The 18,104-nt window shown below is 38.8% G+C and overlaps 1 protein-coding gene across 1 annotated transcript; it reads right to left on the reverse strand.

Moving 5' to 3' along the window:
• Nucleotides 1–5,186: 5,186 nt before the first annotated feature.
• Nucleotides 5,187–17,232, reverse strand: LOC101851418 (ATPase family AAA domain-containing protein 1; the record flags this gene model as incomplete). The annotated part of the gene is given in 9 exon segments (XM_013083662.2): nt 5,187–5,821; nt 8,530–8,654; nt 10,313–10,363; nt 12,139–12,335; nt 13,125–13,167; nt 14,291–14,379; nt 15,424–15,492; nt 16,183–16,360; nt 17,188–17,232. Coding segments are annotated over 9 exon segments (933 nt in total), but the record flags the coding sequence as incomplete, so codon positions are not given.
• Nucleotides 17,233–18,104: the final 872 nt, after the last annotated feature.

Genomic DNA, 18,104 nt, shown 5'->3' on the forward strand with positions numbered 1-18,104 from the left:
TAATTCTACGGGGACAGGAATAGATACTGCATTAAAGGCGAGAATTCAGAGACCACAATGACGTTCCTTTTCCATTGTCACTCGAATGTTGGCGAGCTTTGCATTTACCGACTAACACTTCACCCCAGAAAAGAGAGAAGACTTTTACCCCTTTGGTGAAGTGGTATGGGTTTAACGCCCCTATCAACACTATTAGGTTATTTAAGGGGCAGGACCTCCTGGTTTAACCTCCGTCTCCGATAGGACCGACCCCTTTGGTGATAAAACATGTAATATACATGGCCATTGTACATGTATCATGTACATGCAATTTTGATTTTTTACCTTGTTTACTTTCAAGCCCCTTTCAGTACAACCTTGGAATGCGGCAGTAAAGGGGTGAAAATGGACATCTATGCCTAATGGGAGAAAAGGGGAGGAGGTGGGATGGGGTTCTTGAAACGAACTCAAAATAACCTAGTTACTGGGAAGGATTCAGACTCAAGTCCTTTAGCACTTCCCAGCTGCAACATAATGAGGAAAGGGGGGGGGGGGGCACAGAACACTGCTGTTCCTTTTTAGAACAATGAGGTCAAAAGAATTCACATGTCAAATCTGTAAAGTATGACTCAACTGACAATCGTTGTAAAAAATTCTAAATCCACATTGACAGGTTTAGAAATTTTAGGAGGTGGGCTCCTCTGATCCAAAGGCTAACTGATACACCACAAACAAATCAACTTGTACTTACAATAGGAGATAGGGTATGGTACAACACACTCTGACACCTGAAAGAACGAAAGTTACCCAAGTGGAATCATTATAATAGGACACATATAACTTAAGGCCATTCTATGAAAAATGAATCTGCTGCAACACATATTATTATGCAGAGATGATGATCTGCTGGAAAAAAAAAAATTGGAGCAGTGAAGGAAGCCATTCTTTATTCTTAATTTTTGTTAGAGGCAATATCTTCCTCTGACCAAAAATCATTCTAAATCTTCCACCTAATCAGTGTTAAGATTTTTTTTTTTCGCAAGTCACCATCCGCAAGTTATATTTTTCACTGCAGCTTCATTGTTCATAGAATGGGCCCTTACTTCAGCATCTTTACTTGAAGGAAGTTTCAAAACAGCAAAATTTCTTCACAATTCACATATAATACATGTACACAAAAACGAACTCGGTTCATGTGGTTCTGTTCATACTTTATAGGAGAAAATCTGTGACATATTTTAAACAGCACATATATCTAAATGTGCTTACAACATGAACAGACATTAGTAATCCAAGAAAAATGATGACTTTGTCATGTAAGGAACTCAGTTCTGAGTTCAAAATAAAAAAAGAAATTAGTATTCCCATATATACTACCTGCTAATAAGATAAGAGAAAAGAACGGAACTTTTCATTAGAAAATAACACATACATGAAGACATGTGCACCCATAACCCCGAAATCAAATCTAAAAATTGACCAGAGCCAGATCAATACGTAAAAAAAATCTACAACTCAGGTCCCTTTGACATTTTTTTGTTTTCCCCAAGGGTGACACAGGTCAAGCAGAAAAAGGTCTCCAAGCCTGAGATAGCAAAAAAAACACCCAAGAAAACAAAACAAACCTCAGCACACTATAAGCAAAGACAGAAAAATAAAACGATGATTTAAACAAAAAAACCCAACCCATCTCACCCATCTACAAGCAAAACTAAATTTTCTGATGAGAACCGTAGATCAGGTGAAAAGGCTCTTCAAGGTTCTTATCAAAGAATCTTAACCAAAATTTTAATTGAACATATCAGAAATTATAAAAAAGCACAAAAACAAAACAAACAGATAAAAAGCGATTGGAAATTTAACAAGAGCACACAGATAAGCCCACTCACGGTACACCTTTGACAGAGATGCATAAGCTTCAAATGGCAGCTAATGCAATATAAATTTCTTTAAAAAATAGGCCCTCAAATTTCTAGAAAAAAACCCCGAAACAATCTCCAATAGAAGAATTGGTGTTCAGATTCTCAGAACCCCCCCCCCCCCCCCCCTCCCCAAAAAATTTGTTTTAAAAATCTTCATTCTCAAATTTCCATCCGAGAACAATGTTGGCAACACTAGTAGTGTGAGCAGGAACCCGATGTAACAGACTGTACGGCAGTCAACACAGAGTAGCAATGTCTAAGACTCCAAAGGAAACTAAGTATATTTTTTAAGTCTTATGATACAAAATCGTCCCCTATAATCGTAACATTCAGCAAGGATTTAAAAACCAAAGCACTACAATACTACTTGCACTAAGCCAAGAGATTGTGGGGAAAATGACAAAATTTTAATTACAATTTTTTGGTTTCATTTTTTAAACAAATCCAAACCAACCCAAGTTTGCTCATTTGAATTTGAATTGAGTAAAAAGTAGCACATAAACACAAAAACAGTCATTCAGTACTGAGAAAAGAGAAAGACAGACAAAAATTACAAACAGAAAGCAAAATGGAGGGAGGACCTTATGGTGGCGCCCTCCGACCACCCATCAAGTCCCTTAGACATGGCTACTGAGCACGAGACGCCGACAAAACGTCAGAAGAACAGTTCCCACCTTCTACACCATTGCCATTGCTGGAGTTCTGTCCACTCTCCCCTACACAAAGCAGAGAAATAGTCAGGCACAGTTACAGACAGTACAAGAGTTTTATTCTTAAAGACAGTAGGCCTATATCCAGTTTTGGGCAAAATTGAGCCATCGATTCCACCTTATCGATATCTTCATATATAAGGTTGGGAAAAAGTTTTGAAGATATTCAAAGCAACAGGCTGTTGAGAGGCAAAGATGTGGGTTTTTTAAAAACTTTCCAGAACATTTTACGATACTGAATAATGGCGTCTCGAAATAAAACTCCACAGTGGACAGGCATGACATACAACTGAGGAAAAAAAGAATTTCTAAGCCCATACTTTTTTTGAGATCCCTGACCAGATTGGAAAAAAGATTGATAATGGCATAATTTTTTTTTTGCTGAATCAATGGTTTTTAGGTTTGTCTTTGACATAATTCAAGCAAATTCCTATGTATATAAATATATATAGTTTGTTCAACATTTACCAAACATTGCAACAACCTGCAAAGTGGTTTTCTCGCTTATCCCCATTTGCTTCCTTTTGCAGTCTCTTTATTTTATACATGCTCATTATCCTTTCTCCCTCTTTCTTTCTCATGTACAAACATCACAGACTTCGCATTATTCAGTTCATCACTCTTGGCCACTTTTGCAAAGAATCTGAACTCACTGAAAAACATCCTTTTTTTAAGGAAAAAAGCAAGCACATTCGACTCCTATTCCTTTGCATTAAAATAAACATCATCCATACATTCCATTCAACATTGATGTATTGAAAATATCTTTTTTTAATTGTAAAAGCCTTGTCTTAATAAACTTGGGCAGCACAACACAAAATAAAAAACGAGGTAAGTTCCCTACAGCAACCTCAAAATCATCTTCTTGACCACTCATAAGAGATACCTCTCTGACATTCACTGACAGTCCGTGGCACACACAACCTTCCCCCCACATGGTGGGGAGTTGTAGTCTCCACAGAGGTCTACAATGACCATATGTAGCCAAGAAAAAGAACAAGACTATAATAACAAAAAACACAAAAAAGGAGCAGACCGCACCAGAATAACCACCAACCATCCACTTGTGCATTATTACATAGTGCCGACTCCTCTTCATGCGGTTCTAAAGCTCTGCTTTCCTGACAAGGAAAGATCTCTTACAGGTTTTGCTAAAGTATATTTCATTTAAACACCCTATCAGCAATAAATTCTCACATTGCAAGCCTTATGGACACCCAATACAGGATAAAAAGCACACTCAGAAGCAGCGTCCCATTATAATGACATTTTCCTTTAGTGTAACTTTAAAACCGCTCCACCTTGAATGGTTGAATTGTATGCTGTCATAGAAATTTATAAGTATCTGTTGTCTCTTTGCCAAAAATTGCTGTAAACATATTATAATTCTGACGTGTCACAAAAGTGTGTTTCTATCACTTATCCCAGAGCAAAACTATGACAATGGAGCAAAAAAACAAAGGGGAATCAAAGTCATACACATTGTGTACTTTCACAACAGACATCATTTTGTGCAGGCCACTTCCTGCTGGCACCACTGTCCATGACAAATACCACAGATCAGTAATAAAAGACAAATTAAGTCCCGCCATTCACACTACACCTGTCAATAAATCAAGAGTGGTCTCTGAAATTCTCCAAAACTTTTTAAAGGATTTTCTCGATAACACACCATGTTTGCAAAATTTTGCTCGATTTGATTTTTTTGTTTCCAAGACTGAAAGAAAGCTTTGTGGTCTCCAGTTAACAGCATGCTAAATAAAAGCATGATCCATTTCAAAGCATTCTGGCGCGGTGGACTAAAATTTTTTCCAATATAATTATTACTCAACTCCACCTAACAGCACGATCATTCCTGCACAAGTGTCAGAAACAGATCAACCATAAAATAACTCATTTCACTTGGAACTGATGGAAGCGAAGCAAACACCACATGCCCTCCTTTATTAGTTGAAATTGCTGCCTTGCTAGAGAGGAGAAGACAAGGTGTGAGACAGTTACGCTTTGAGGAAAGTCACCGACTTGCCATGGGTGGCAGACAGACAGTGTGAGAGGGCTGTGCCGTAATTAGGAGAGACGTCATTATTGTTGGTAAAAAAACTTCACATCTTGAGGTGAGCTCAACTCAATGACACAATCCACCGGCGGAGTTCAGATGCTAAGTAATATCAATGGTACTAATCAATTAAATTTGACAGAATACTTACCCCAGATTACTCCCCTTCAAAACATGCTTAATAACATGTCCGCAAAAGGCGCGCTTTTCTTGTCACCCGAAGTGCATGCTTTTAGCCAGAGACCACGGTACTACAACAATTTTGATAACTATATTTGTGAGTGGTACAGCACAGGAGAAATTTATTGTGTGACGCAACTCGTAGATACGATTGGAGCTTGGCCAACGCAAAAATCTGAGATCAGGTACTTGGAGCTTGGTAATCCTACAAAAGACTCTCTGAGTCAAGTTGCTGGGAACGATTTGGCACACCCAAAACCATTCATAAAAAATACTAGTACAATGCAGATGTACATGATAAGCTATTTAAAGCAGTGGAAACACTCAAACAACTATAAGTCTCACTATCACCATTTCATTAACAAAACAATAAACAATAGCCATGCACTCTGATAATGCATATCATGAACAGAACTGTGTAGCATTCATCAAGCCATATTCACTCTTCGTCCAACAAACAACACCTGGGTACCTTGGTGGTTCTCACACACCTGAAACCATAGACTTGTAGACTACTCCTAGACCATGCACTGTCATGGCCGAAATTCTTTGCTCGCTATAAAGACACTGCGAAGTGTGCACACCATAGGCTATGGGATTACAACCAAATGAAAGGCGAACACCATTTTCACTATAGCTGAGTGCATACTGTACTTTCCATCTTTCACCCTTCATGTGGCTTAGACCAAGTCCAATTGTGCATTCCATAGAGAACCAGAAACACGCCAGAGTACACGGTCTAGGATATTACAATACAAGTCTATGGCTGACAATCACACTCCCATTCTCCCTTTTCAAATAAAAACAAGATCATGTTCCGAGAAACATACATACAGTGCTAGTCTAGTGGGAAAGCAAGCGGTCGAGCGCTTAGAGCCTTGGTAGACTTCACTTTGTGAATGGCTGTTTGGAGGTCTGCCATGGTCATGCGACGAAGCTCCTCTGCATCACCATTACCAGTGGGCTCCAATTCCCTGAAATGAAATCAGATATGGCTAGCATCTGAGTAGCTGCAACATTGCAAGGGGTGTACAAAAAGTATTTACCCTGACTATGAAAGAAGCCAGCTGAAAAGTTGAAATTTGACCCCCACATTGCAACTTCTTTGCAGGGTCGACTCGAAAATTATTGACACATTTTTGCATTTTTGCCATCTTCGACCTTCAAAAGTCAATTAGCATAATATGACGTCAAATGGGATGCACACCATTCCTCCACTAAAGATCGCGCCTCTTCATCACTATGGAAATAATGTCCTTTGAGAATTTTTTTCAGATTTGAGAAAATAAAAAAGTCAGAGGGTGTTAAGTCAGGTAAACATGGTGAGTGAGGGAAAATTTAATTGCCAAACTGCTCTGCTGTCTGAGTTGCCTGCACTACTGTGTAAGCTGGAGCATTGTCGTGCAGAAAGAAGAATTTTGTTCCCAACTTCCCTCATCTTTTCTTGGCCAAGGTAGATCACAGGTAAATTTTTTTAACCCTTTCACACTTAGCAGGCTTGGCCAGCTGTGGCCCCCCATCCTTAAGACAAGAGCAATAACTCCACGAAAATTGAAGGGGTACCTTACTAAAAAAATTGTATAAAAATCACAAACAAAACCAATAATGATGAAAATAGTATTTTCTGAAAGGAAAATGAATGAGCTAAATTACTAGTACAAAATTATAAGTGGAATAGAAGAGTATGAAATGATATGAGAGGTCTTTCTGAGATGCGTGTCTTGGATTCCGAGTCTAGATCTAGATCTAGATCTCGTATACATTTCTTCAACTCACGAAGTTTCTGCCACTGACAAAGAGGTAATCCACACAAAAGAAATACAACACATTCACAGAGATTGAAGCCTCTGGTGGAAACTTGAAAGCACCTAAAAGACTTTTCTTTGGGTGTTTTTATTTTGTTTCTGCCGTACTCATATTGGGCAGCTTTGCGCCCATGCATCCTAGAGACATGATGGCGTGTTTACAACTAAAATCTCCTCCGACTTTTGTCCCCGCTCAAAAAGTGACTCTTTGTGCTAGCGAAACAAGAAAAACACCATAGTAAACCAGAACTCTTCCTCTATAAAGAAAGCTAAGAGAAACTTCTGATGATAGTTAAAGTAGAAGCCTCCCGCGGCAATGAAACAAACACCGCCGTGGCGGGCGCATTCAGGCGCTATAGGGATGAGCGGGGGTCACCGGCGCGGGCGCATACGGGCGCTGTAAGTGCGAAAGGTCATTTTCTAAATATTATTATAGTCTATCATGATGAAAACCTTGCTGTCCCGAAAATCAGGAAATCAAAACCGTTCTACTTGAAGGTTTCACCTCTGCCTTCTTTGACAAAGGGGACGAAGGAGTTTTCCACTACATCAAAGAGGATTCTGTTCGGGATCAAAATGATGACCCATATCCTCAAGTTTCATCTACAGTTACAACTTTATTTTAAGAACTGAAACTTCTGATGCTAATTTAATAAGTTCTTTGCAAAAGTCAGCTCTTTTCTGCTTTTGATCTGATGTCAAAAGTCAATGAAACCACTTTCCGATACCTTAGAAAAGTGAAGATGTTTGCGAAGGGTCCTTTCTATAGAGCCTACGCTCAAATTTGTTACGTCTGCAAACTGCATACCAGCTGCTCATCAATTTTCAAGTACCAGTTTCTTTACTTTAACCACATTTTTCTCCATAACAAAAATCATTTCTTGCACTTCTCAAGGCCTATCAAGGATGGACAGATAGCCTGATTTTAACTTCCTCGTCCAACATTTTACAATTTCATATGAAGGATATTTAATAAAGTAAACACTAAACATCTCATAAAAAATTGTCACTGGTAATTTTCCTTGGAACTAAAAAATTTGATTACAGGGCAATGTTCAAAAGATTATATTGATAGCATTGTCTCCACTGAAAATGGCCCTATCTTTTGAAACTACCTTGACTTAAAGTGCTCTTAAGCTCAAACTGGTCTTCGAAATCAACCCTATCCGTACGTCGTGCTTTTACTATCGTATCCATACGACGTGGGAACACTGTGCCATCACTTTCGAAAGAGGAAATTTACTCGTTAATCAGAACCGTACGCTTTGCATAGCAGTCTCAAAAGGATTTTTTGAGAAATACTGAAAGTTTCAGAGATCTTCGTACTAGAAGTATTCTAAAATGTGAAGAATACAACCCCGTGGGGTACAAAATGATCCTAGGGAGTACGGAGAGGATTTTAAAAAAATTCTACGTTCAATGTTCCAGAAAGATAGACATCACACTCTGCAAGTTCTATTGCTCTATGACAATTCCTTAACAGCCAGGGTTAAGTCTTATTGAATGCCGGGGCATTAATTTCCAGCTGGTCATAAAAGTGCAATGAAGCAGGGTGCTAGTTATTTATAGCAAATAACAGACGAACAGGAAAGAAGGAAGATCAACCAGAGCCAGGAACAGATTTAGAAAAATAGTGAATGAGAGAAAAAGATGTTGAAAGAGGCAGACCACCAGAAAATGCCCATCACTCACAGGCATTTATATATATATCAGTGAGCTGAGGTAGGAAAAAAGTATGCAACGCGACAAGACATTCAGGTCCACTCAGGCTCAAGGTCTGTTATAAAATCTTTCCTTTCAATCACACGTATGCACTTGAGCTTCTGTAGAAACAAAAACACAGGCTGACATTACAAAGAGACATTGTGGACACTTGCCTGGAATGTGCCTGGACGTACTCATGTACCACAGCTACAGCTGCTGACCGACATGCTTCTCTTAGGTCACTGCCGGACAATCCTTCGCCCAGCTGACTCAGCTGGCTGTAGTTCAGCTCCTCAGTCTGTACATATATATTATATTGTCAAAAATTGAGTAAAACAAGCTCACAGTTGAAAAATAAATACATAAATTCTTTTTTGTAGTTTGTGTGTGGGCGAAAGAGAGAATAAAGACATAGGGTGATGGTCATGAAGTGCTGGAACAAAGCCAAGAGGAGAAATGAAAACAATACTCAATACATTAATAATAAAAAGGTTCATGTATAAAACGATAGTTACAAAGAGATGAACAAATAAGACTGAGTAACGAAACCAGAAAACAGACAATCTTTCTCTATAACATCCAATCAGGTAGATCAGCTTGTTTTAGTTTTAGTTTTAGTAGAGGTTTTACAGCGCTCGCAATTGCATAAGGTCATATAAGCGCCAGAAGATTAGAGGTGTTACAAGAGAGTAACAAACATAAAAAAGAAGAAGGAGAGATAAGGACGATAGATGTTTGATAGGAAAGAAGAAGCAAACCACACCAGAGCAACCGCCAACCACCCACAGATCAGCTTGTTTGATATAATTGTAAAAATCAGAACGCAAAACTGTAACAAGAGATTTCCAGAAGTAGCCTACCAATTTAACACCTACAGGACCAGCCTTACACTTGACTTTCAGTTCCCCACGGCCGGAGCTGCCGCCCCCTCTCTGACTTTGCAAGATAAAAGTTACTCTAATATGAATTATTCTGCCCCTGGTAATTTTAGACTTGACTCCACCAAACTGTTAAGAACATGTTTCCCTATGTCATAACACATTTTCATTGAAAAAAACATTTTTGCTTAAGTCGTTTCCGTGTAATCAATTATGTTATAGCAAGCTTTAGTCTAAACTGTTCCGAAAAGGGATAAAACAATAGATCTTGATCTTTTTATAGAGTAAATTGCCCTTTAACATTTACAGTACCAAAGACTTATATAGTGAAAAACCCTCAAAAACTGCAACAGTTTACAACTCTTAAGCCATGGTAGAATCTTTTTAAAATTTAAAAAACCTTCGCAGGCCAAAAAAACACGCTTTAAAGTCCATACCATCTTTGCCAATACAAATTTCGTCGATCACTTTAAGTTCAGTGAAAAACCTTATTCAACTCATTCTATCGCTTTCCATATTCAATTGCCAAAAATTGGAAGCAAAAGATCAAAACGGAATTAATCGACGGGTTAAAGAAAACAAATATGTTTGGGGAACATCGAATGGCCTCTGTTTAGAACTAGGTCATTTTGCTCATGAGTATTTTCGTCTACAGTCCAGAGGAGGCAGTCAGGCTTTGCAAGTATTCCCGTGATTCCCTTAGGTGTTAAACATTGCTGAAATTTCAAAGTATTACCCCCCCCCCTTCCCCCCCAAAAAATAAATGAACAAATAATAAAGGAGTAGGAATGAAGTAAAACCTATTAGGAAAGATTCAAACAAAACCACTAGTGAGAGATGGTACCAAAAAAAAAAAGACTTCCAAACAAGTCACAGAACTGAACTGAAGAGAAAAGCAAGAACATTTCTGGAAAAACATAACTAACTGCATTTTCTTTTCGTACCAACATACAATCATTGGATACACTGGGGAAAGAAAGAAGATTTTAATGGAGGCACATGGGAAAGTAAAGATTTTAAAAGGAAAAGAGGAGAACTTCGATGTCATCTAATATAATATATTCCTATTTGTACTCACATCTTCCTGCTGCAGAATCAACTGTAAGATGGACTCACGCTGCGAACTATCCTGTAAAAAGGAGTGGTGAGTGTTGATCGGTTAATTTTTTCTTCATTCATCAATTTTAAGGGAACTTATTCGTGGAGCCTGAAGTGACTGGATGGTACACAATCAATTGAGAAGAGTTTAATGACCTTGAACCTAAAGTGATGAGATGAACACCGTACAGCCTGGTACTCTGCGAATGAATAAGTATGTGTAGAAGACCTGTGTCTGTACAGAAGTGAGACTGTTCATCAACAATTACAGCTAACATACCACAACATTGTTATACTATACAGTACAGTATGAAAACAAATACAATCAAATATGGAGATTTGAGTATTTTGGAAATTTCATATCACAAAAAAGAAAATTTTTCCCCATTCAAGCTTCATCAAAAACATGAAAAATAAGAGCTTACATTCTACAAAGTGAGAAAAATAAAATTCAGTTTCTTTTTAACTGAGAAGATACTCATAAATATTTTTTTAAACGTCAAGGAGCAAATCAACATTTTTTTTCTGTTTGATTAAAGAGAATCTAGCTTAGTTTTAGTGTAGTAGAGGTTTTGCAGCGCTCGCAACTGCATATGGTCATATGAGCGTCAAGGGGTGGATGTCACCAGAGAAGTCTTTAGAGGGAATCAAGCTTTCTCTGCTCACCTCTCTAGCTTCAACAGCACAAAGTCAGCTTCAACTATTAAGGCACCCCGGAAATAGCGGGTCACAAAAGTGTGACAAACATACAAAAAAGTAGAGGAAAGAATGACGATAGTAAGGATAAGGAAAGAAAAAGCAGCAGTTCCCTGTTGCAGTTCAGGCACAGTTATGAGCATGACATTGTTGAATCAGCCCATTTACAATTCTACTGTGCATAAGAACATGTTAATGTACCCCCTTTGGAAATGGCCTAAAGACACTTCCGTCAGTAGCACCGCCCTAGGGAGTAGTAAAGAGAAGCATCTCGACCCAACAATGGTGAGTTTGTATAGGGACAAAGCAAGTTAGACACGCAAAAACAACAGAGGGAAAGAAAAGAAAAAGGATCTACCAGAGTTCCTCCAACCACCCAAATTAAGATGTCTGAAGAAACCTAGTCACAGTTAAGAGCAAACAGATTCCACAAGCATAGCAATATTCAGAAACAGCAAATGACAGAGATTGTTTTAGTATGAGTTTTACGGCACTTGCAACACAATAAGCAGGGGTAGGCCACGCGAAACATGGAGGAAATGTGTGGAAAGGGACATGAGAGAGATGAAGCTCACTTGAAATGAGCTTGGAAGGCTGGCCCAGGACAGAGATAAATGGAACGAGCTTGTATGTGGCCTATACCCTGCCAGGGGTAAAAGGTATTGATGATGATGATGATGATGATGATGATGATGATGATGATGAACACAATAAGGTCATATAAGTGCCGAAGATTACAGGTGTTTCAAGAGAGTAATAAACACAAAAAAGGAGGAGTGATTAGGACAATAGATGTTTGATAGGAAAGAAGGAGCATTCCACACCACACCACCCGCCAACCACCCACAATGACAGAGAGAAAGGCAACAGTGTGAAAGACTTGTCAGAAGAGTAGTAAGAAAAACAAACAATGACTAAGTCTTGAACAATGTTCTACAAACAATCTTGAGAATCTCTGATAAGTTGTCTCAGAGGTACTAATAACTTTATACTGTCTTTTACAAAGTCCTTCCTTATACTTAGAGCATGGTCACTTTTCTAAAATACATGTTAAGTCAAGAATTTTAAAAGGTTAACAAAAACCTGGTGTCTTGAAGAAGAGCAACTTACTGGCATCCCCACGTAAAACTGGCTGGGCATACGTCTCAGAATAGCAGCATCCACATCCTGAGGTCTGTTGGTGGCACCCATGATCATGACCCTCAGGTTCGGGTCTGTCGTCAAGCCGTCCCAAAGGCTCATGAACTGTGTCTTCATCATAGCTGTGGCTTCATGGTCCGTGGATGAACGTGAACGCAAGAATGAATCTGAAAAAGGACAGATTACATGGAAGAAATAAAAATAAACAAACCTTGCAGCAAACACTTGTAGGACAGCTGTATTTAAAAACAGCAATTCCTCTTTGTGTTCATTAAGCCCCAAAAAAATAAACTTGGAGGGTTGTTATTTATGAAAAGCCCTATAATCCGTCAATGAATTATATAACAAACAGCGTATTTCTAACATCTCTTTTCTTGTCTTGATTGGTTGTAAATTATTGCACTTGTTTTATGCCTCCCCTCAACACAATTTAGATAACTAACAAAGTGGGTCAGATTAACTCTGCCTGTAAGGGCAGCGCAGTCTGATAAGGATACAGCATCCCACCAGAAAAAACAAAGATACTTGATAAAATAGACTTCAAAGATTGGGAACTGAAGAAAGTCTTTCGCATACAACAATTATGAAGAGCTTAATTGGTACTTCAAAGGCACCAGTTTTCTTACTGGGAGATTGTTACGGAATAACAGACACAGAATGTGCATAGATAACAATGAATATTACTCCCATGTAAGCTGCACAAATATAGCTCCTATTTGGTTACTGAGAATTATTGCATGTTTTTGAAATTCTGACCAGCACTTCCTAACTATAAGAAGTCTGAATACTGGAGATCCCAGAAAAGGAGATCACTAGTTTATTAACTTCCACCAACCCCCTCCCACCCCCCCTAAAAAAAAAAAATGGCTTATACATTGTATACATGTTACCATCAAATTTTTACAAAGATTAAAGAAATAGAGCTGAATCGGGGAAGAGTTGCAAAGAGTACATACCAATTTCATCAATGAAAATGATGGTTGGCTGCAGCTTGATAGCCTGTTGAAATAAAAAGATCAGTGATGAAATGAAAACAATTTTGTGTGATCTGCATAGTTTACGAACCATATCAAATAGTTCCTACTTAACTCACTTCAGACGGGTCACACAACAGTTGCGTGACCCCCGCCGCGACGCTCGCGACGGGTCTCACAAGCCCTGCATGACCAACTTTGGAATTTTTTTTTCGCTCTACAAATCACGCACGGATCGCGAGACCCGCCTCGTACCCTTGTTTGGCCAAGCCTGAGCTACTTAGACTTCGTTTCGTATCTCTGGGGCCGGTAGTTTTTAAGTTATTGAAGGTGAAGGACAGTGACCCCAACTGGAGTTGAACAGACCGGAACTCGCGCTATGTTTTTTTCTATACAGCTGATAGTAATCCGACAGTCGCGTCGTAGTAACGGTCGAAGAAGTCGCATGAACAAGAATCACATAATTTCGCCGTTTTCTATACTTCTGTGCGTTTTATTAGTTCTAGTGTCTCAGAATATGATGTGTCTAATAGTTAGGATCCTGGATATGTACCCGAACACGGCCCGAGTCGTAGTTCTAGGGCTAGATCTAGCACTAGTACCGGTGTTGTTTTTCGCGCAACGAAATCACAACGTCGTGCCGTACATCTGTCTCATGCAATTCAGTGTATGGGTCTGAATCAATGCACAGACCAGCTTTTATATTTTCACCAAACACTCGCACATGTATACAAATCAAACCAGAACACTTTGAACTTTTATTTTTGTTGTTGCAGTGAATTTCATTCTACTTGTCACGTCTCTGGAAATTTTTCGAAAAATCAAATTCATGCCAATTTTTAAAAAATCATACAAATTAAAGTATTAGACTCAGACAACTTTAGTTTTTTGTATTAGATTAAGCTTGAATGTTACTTTACTGTGTCAAAATATGATTACAATAGGGTAATTCTGAGAGTTGTGGTGATTTATTGAAATACCCCCAAAAACGCCAGTCTTCAACGCTTGTGACTGGTGAAAGGGCCCAGTCGCAAGTGAGTTAATGCACATGATACATATGTTTCAAAACTAAAAACATGTGAAAGCAAACTGTCAGTTTCCTCAGACTGAGGACTTGTGAATTTTATTCCATCTTATCTTTATCTTACCAGAGAGAAGACAGCCTCAGCACGTTTCTGTGACTCTCCATACCATTTATCCACCAGGGTAGACACTTGCAGGTTGATGAAGCGAGCACCTGAAACATAAAGCTTAGTAAGAAAGAGCACATAAATAAATCAAACGACGAAGTCCATATGAAGTCATGAAAGAATTTTAAAAAATAATGTGGATAACAAAATTTCTGGGGTGAATCATTATTGTGTGCGTGTGTATGAGTGTGTGTGTGTGTGTGTGTGTGTGTGTGTGTGTGTGTGTGTGTGTGTGTGTTAGTCTGTGTGAGCCAGAGAAAAGACACAAAAGCACAAATAAACATCTGACTTTTTTAGTTTCTTTATAGCATTTTTATGTACAAAGACCATTTCTGGTCAAGCTGCTCATAAAGCTTTTCTGATTTTCAGATATTTCAAATACTCTTTGGATATTGATCATTTATGTGATGCAGGTGTTAAGAAAATAGATTTGGAAAAAAAAAAATATTACAGTGGTATTGTATGTTGCTAACCAGGTTTTCAAAGTCACAGGTGTACATTACGTTCAGAAGCTTGCACCTGACATATTCCATGCTCAGTAAAGACTGATAATCTTTAATTTCAAATTTGAACCAAAAAAAAACATTCATAAAAAAAAAAAATCGTTTTGGTCAATCTCCCTGTTCAAGCTTCAGTGACTTTGGACCCTTTCCTACATTCCACATCTGATACATCTTCATATGCAAAAACATATCTTCAAGGTCCCTAAAAACATCCTATTTCCTTGTTCAGCAGTCACCATCTGAGTCAATCAATGATATTCGATTTGTCCCATATTCTGTTGTGCAAGTTTGTACTCAACTGAACAATACCCAACATTCATTTGTAGTCTCTCAAGCCTAAATAAACTTCAGGACAGCCTACTCACAACCACTGCCAACAGCGAGCACTTTCAGAACAAACCATAGACAATAAGGAAGACAAATAGAAATTTCAATAACACCAATCACCCAAGTCTCTTTAAAGTTGGATGAGAACAGAATGAGGGAATGATAAAACCATAAACACACACACACACACACACACACACGAACGCGCACACACACACACACATACAAACTTCACAAAAGAAAGTATTTATTAACTCTCACCTGCCGCTTTGGCTGTAGCCTTGGCGATCATTGTCTTCCCGCAGCCCGGAGGCCCGTGAAGGAGGATACCTGAAGAGAAAGATACTTCTTGCTAGGGAAGAATCTCATCAAAAACGCTTCTATTCCAAAACAACAGATTGGCTCTCTTGACAATTTGTAAAAACTAGACATCAGCCTCTGAAAAGAAGTCTGTGCCTAAATGACTTACCCTAAGTAAATTTGAATGGTCTCATTTACTACAAGAGTTAATATTGTTTAAACATCTATGATTCTCCAAAAGAGAGGGGGGAATGCCCTGTGTATAACCTTTTCAATTGAAAAAATAAAACCCAAAAAACAAGAAGACTGTAAAACAAAATTCAAGGGCACATTTCAATTTGTAGCAAATTCTATTAGAATTTTGACAGGTCTCTGCATATATCAACAAAAGGTCTGTTCAGACCTGTACTCTCACAAAATCAAACCATCTATGGAGTATTTTGTTAAATCAATGACAAGTCAGTGGGAACTGAAATTTACAACACATATTATGTAAAACTAATCACCTTTAAAATAACAAGTGAAGAAGGGTCCCAGTCTTGGCTCCACTCGCCTAAAAGTTTGAGCGCTTAGCAAGAAAACCTCTTTCTACCCTCTGGGTGTTAGAAGTAAAATTTGTGGTGTCAGTAACCTTTGAATACTTTCACTATTGGTCATAAAATCCTTGAAAACAGTTTGAAATTACTCCCAAACGTCAAATCACCACATAATCTGCCTTACCTTTAGGGGGCTGCAAAAGACTAGAGTTGCGAAACAGGTCAGCTCGCTGAAAGGGCAAGATAACAGTCTCTTGGATTTCCTGGATGATGTTTTCCAAGCCTCCAATCTTGCCCCATGTCACCTCCATCGAATGAGGATCCAGCAAATTGGCAGCTACACAGAGCTCATAGTCCGACAGCTGAGGGCAGAGATGAACAGAACTCTTTGCATTCCTCACAGACCATTAATTAACAGCTCAACTAAAATAAAATGTCATTTTGAAGTGGTATCACTTGGTTTCCCTCGAAACCATCCACTTAAGAGAGAAAATATTCTATATAAAGGAAAAGTAAAATTTGACATCACTCAGATTAAAATTTTTTATCGTCTGTGTAGTTATCTAATTCTCAACTTACGGTGCCTCAGCGGTCAGCCAAACAAGACAAAAAGAAATAAAAGTTTACAGCAGAGCAAGCAGACCATGATTCAAACAAGGTGTCATACCCTGAAATACTCTTGTCAATAAAAGGTAAGACAGTAAAATCAAAATCTCAGGTAAAAAACTTGTGCCCAAAAACTGACATTAACCTTTCACCACTTTCATTCAAAGCACGCCACTTCATAATATCATGGCTTCAAGCATTAACAACATGCACACATAACACAACAAATAAAGATTATCAATCCTGTAACAGACCTTGATATGTCACACCACACAGAAGACACTAAGGTGCCCTTTTACACTGTCAGCTTCTTCTACCTCTTTCTATTATAAACTCAGAACTTAACTTTATAGTAATAGCCAAAATACTTAGGCGGGGGGCGGACTTCAGAAAGGAAATTTATGGAAAAAAAGCAAAGAAAGCTGAAAATAAAGTGTGGAAAAAGAATTTCAAATCACGTAATTTTAGCTCAGAGGGCAAATGAAGACCAAAAAAATAAAAATAAAGGAGACATGTACATGCGGTAGAGGTAGAAGAGATATCTACTTCACGACATGAAGGAACTTTACTCATGGGTTCTTACCTTCCCAACATTCTGGACCCCAAGCTTAGAGAGCATGCGCTGGGCCTGGGGGAGAGAGGAAAACAAGGTAAGAATCAGTTCTCGGAGTGAGGACAAATTATCACACCACTGGAATTATGAAAGTGATCAAAGAAAAGTCCTCTCGTGAGAAAGTTGTTTGAAAGCTGTACGGAAGTCCTAAGCCTGCGACCACCTCAAGTAGAGACCTCACAATTAAATGGTTTGGTTTCTTCCATTTTGGTCAGTCCTGCTTATGATGGATAATGCGTGGCCATCTTACACAGGTCTGACTGTTTACAAATGATGGATGTTGGGTGAAAAGGATTGTGAATGATGATGACGGGAGAACAGAATGCTGTTGATAAGATGTTCAGTGGAACTCGTGCTGTGCTTACTGATATGGCCTTACTTTGGAAATTAAAGTTTCACCCAGTGTTCGTTATAGCAAACAGGAGGTTTTGTGTAGATAATTACAGTTACAGGCACTGAGCAAGTAATGTATAAAGAGAAATCACAAGTAGTGCCTGAAATGCCTGCATATTATGAGCTGTGTAAAAAAAAAAAACCCGATTCGTTCAAATGCACACGCCTGTGTCATCTCAATTGTTTACAAAAAAGTTGTGTTGCTGTGTAGAGCCAGCATACGGCAACTTTTGATTCCATAGACCAGCGCACAATTCATTATGTAGATTTATGCCAAGGCTAGCTTATCTTTGTAATAGTGATCAGTAGCCGAGGGGAAAAAAAAGACTGACGCGTTTGTATCTGCGACGTTCGATGTTCAACGCCCGGACCACTAGTGCTCCCCCCCCCATCCCCGACACGGACACACAGTCACACGTGTGCAGGCCGCCCATCCGACCCCGACGCATGCCAGAGTAGACATGTGCGTGTGTCAACAACGCATGAGTTGGTAT

The sequence above is a fragment of the Aplysia californica genome, unplaced genomic scaffold, assembly GCF_000002075.1.
Source record: "Aplysia californica isolate F4 #8 unplaced genomic scaffold, AplCal3.0 scaffold00247, whole genome shotgun sequence".
Lineage (NCBI taxonomy): Eukaryota > Metazoa > Mollusca > Gastropoda > Aplysiida > Aplysiidae > Aplysia > Aplysia californica.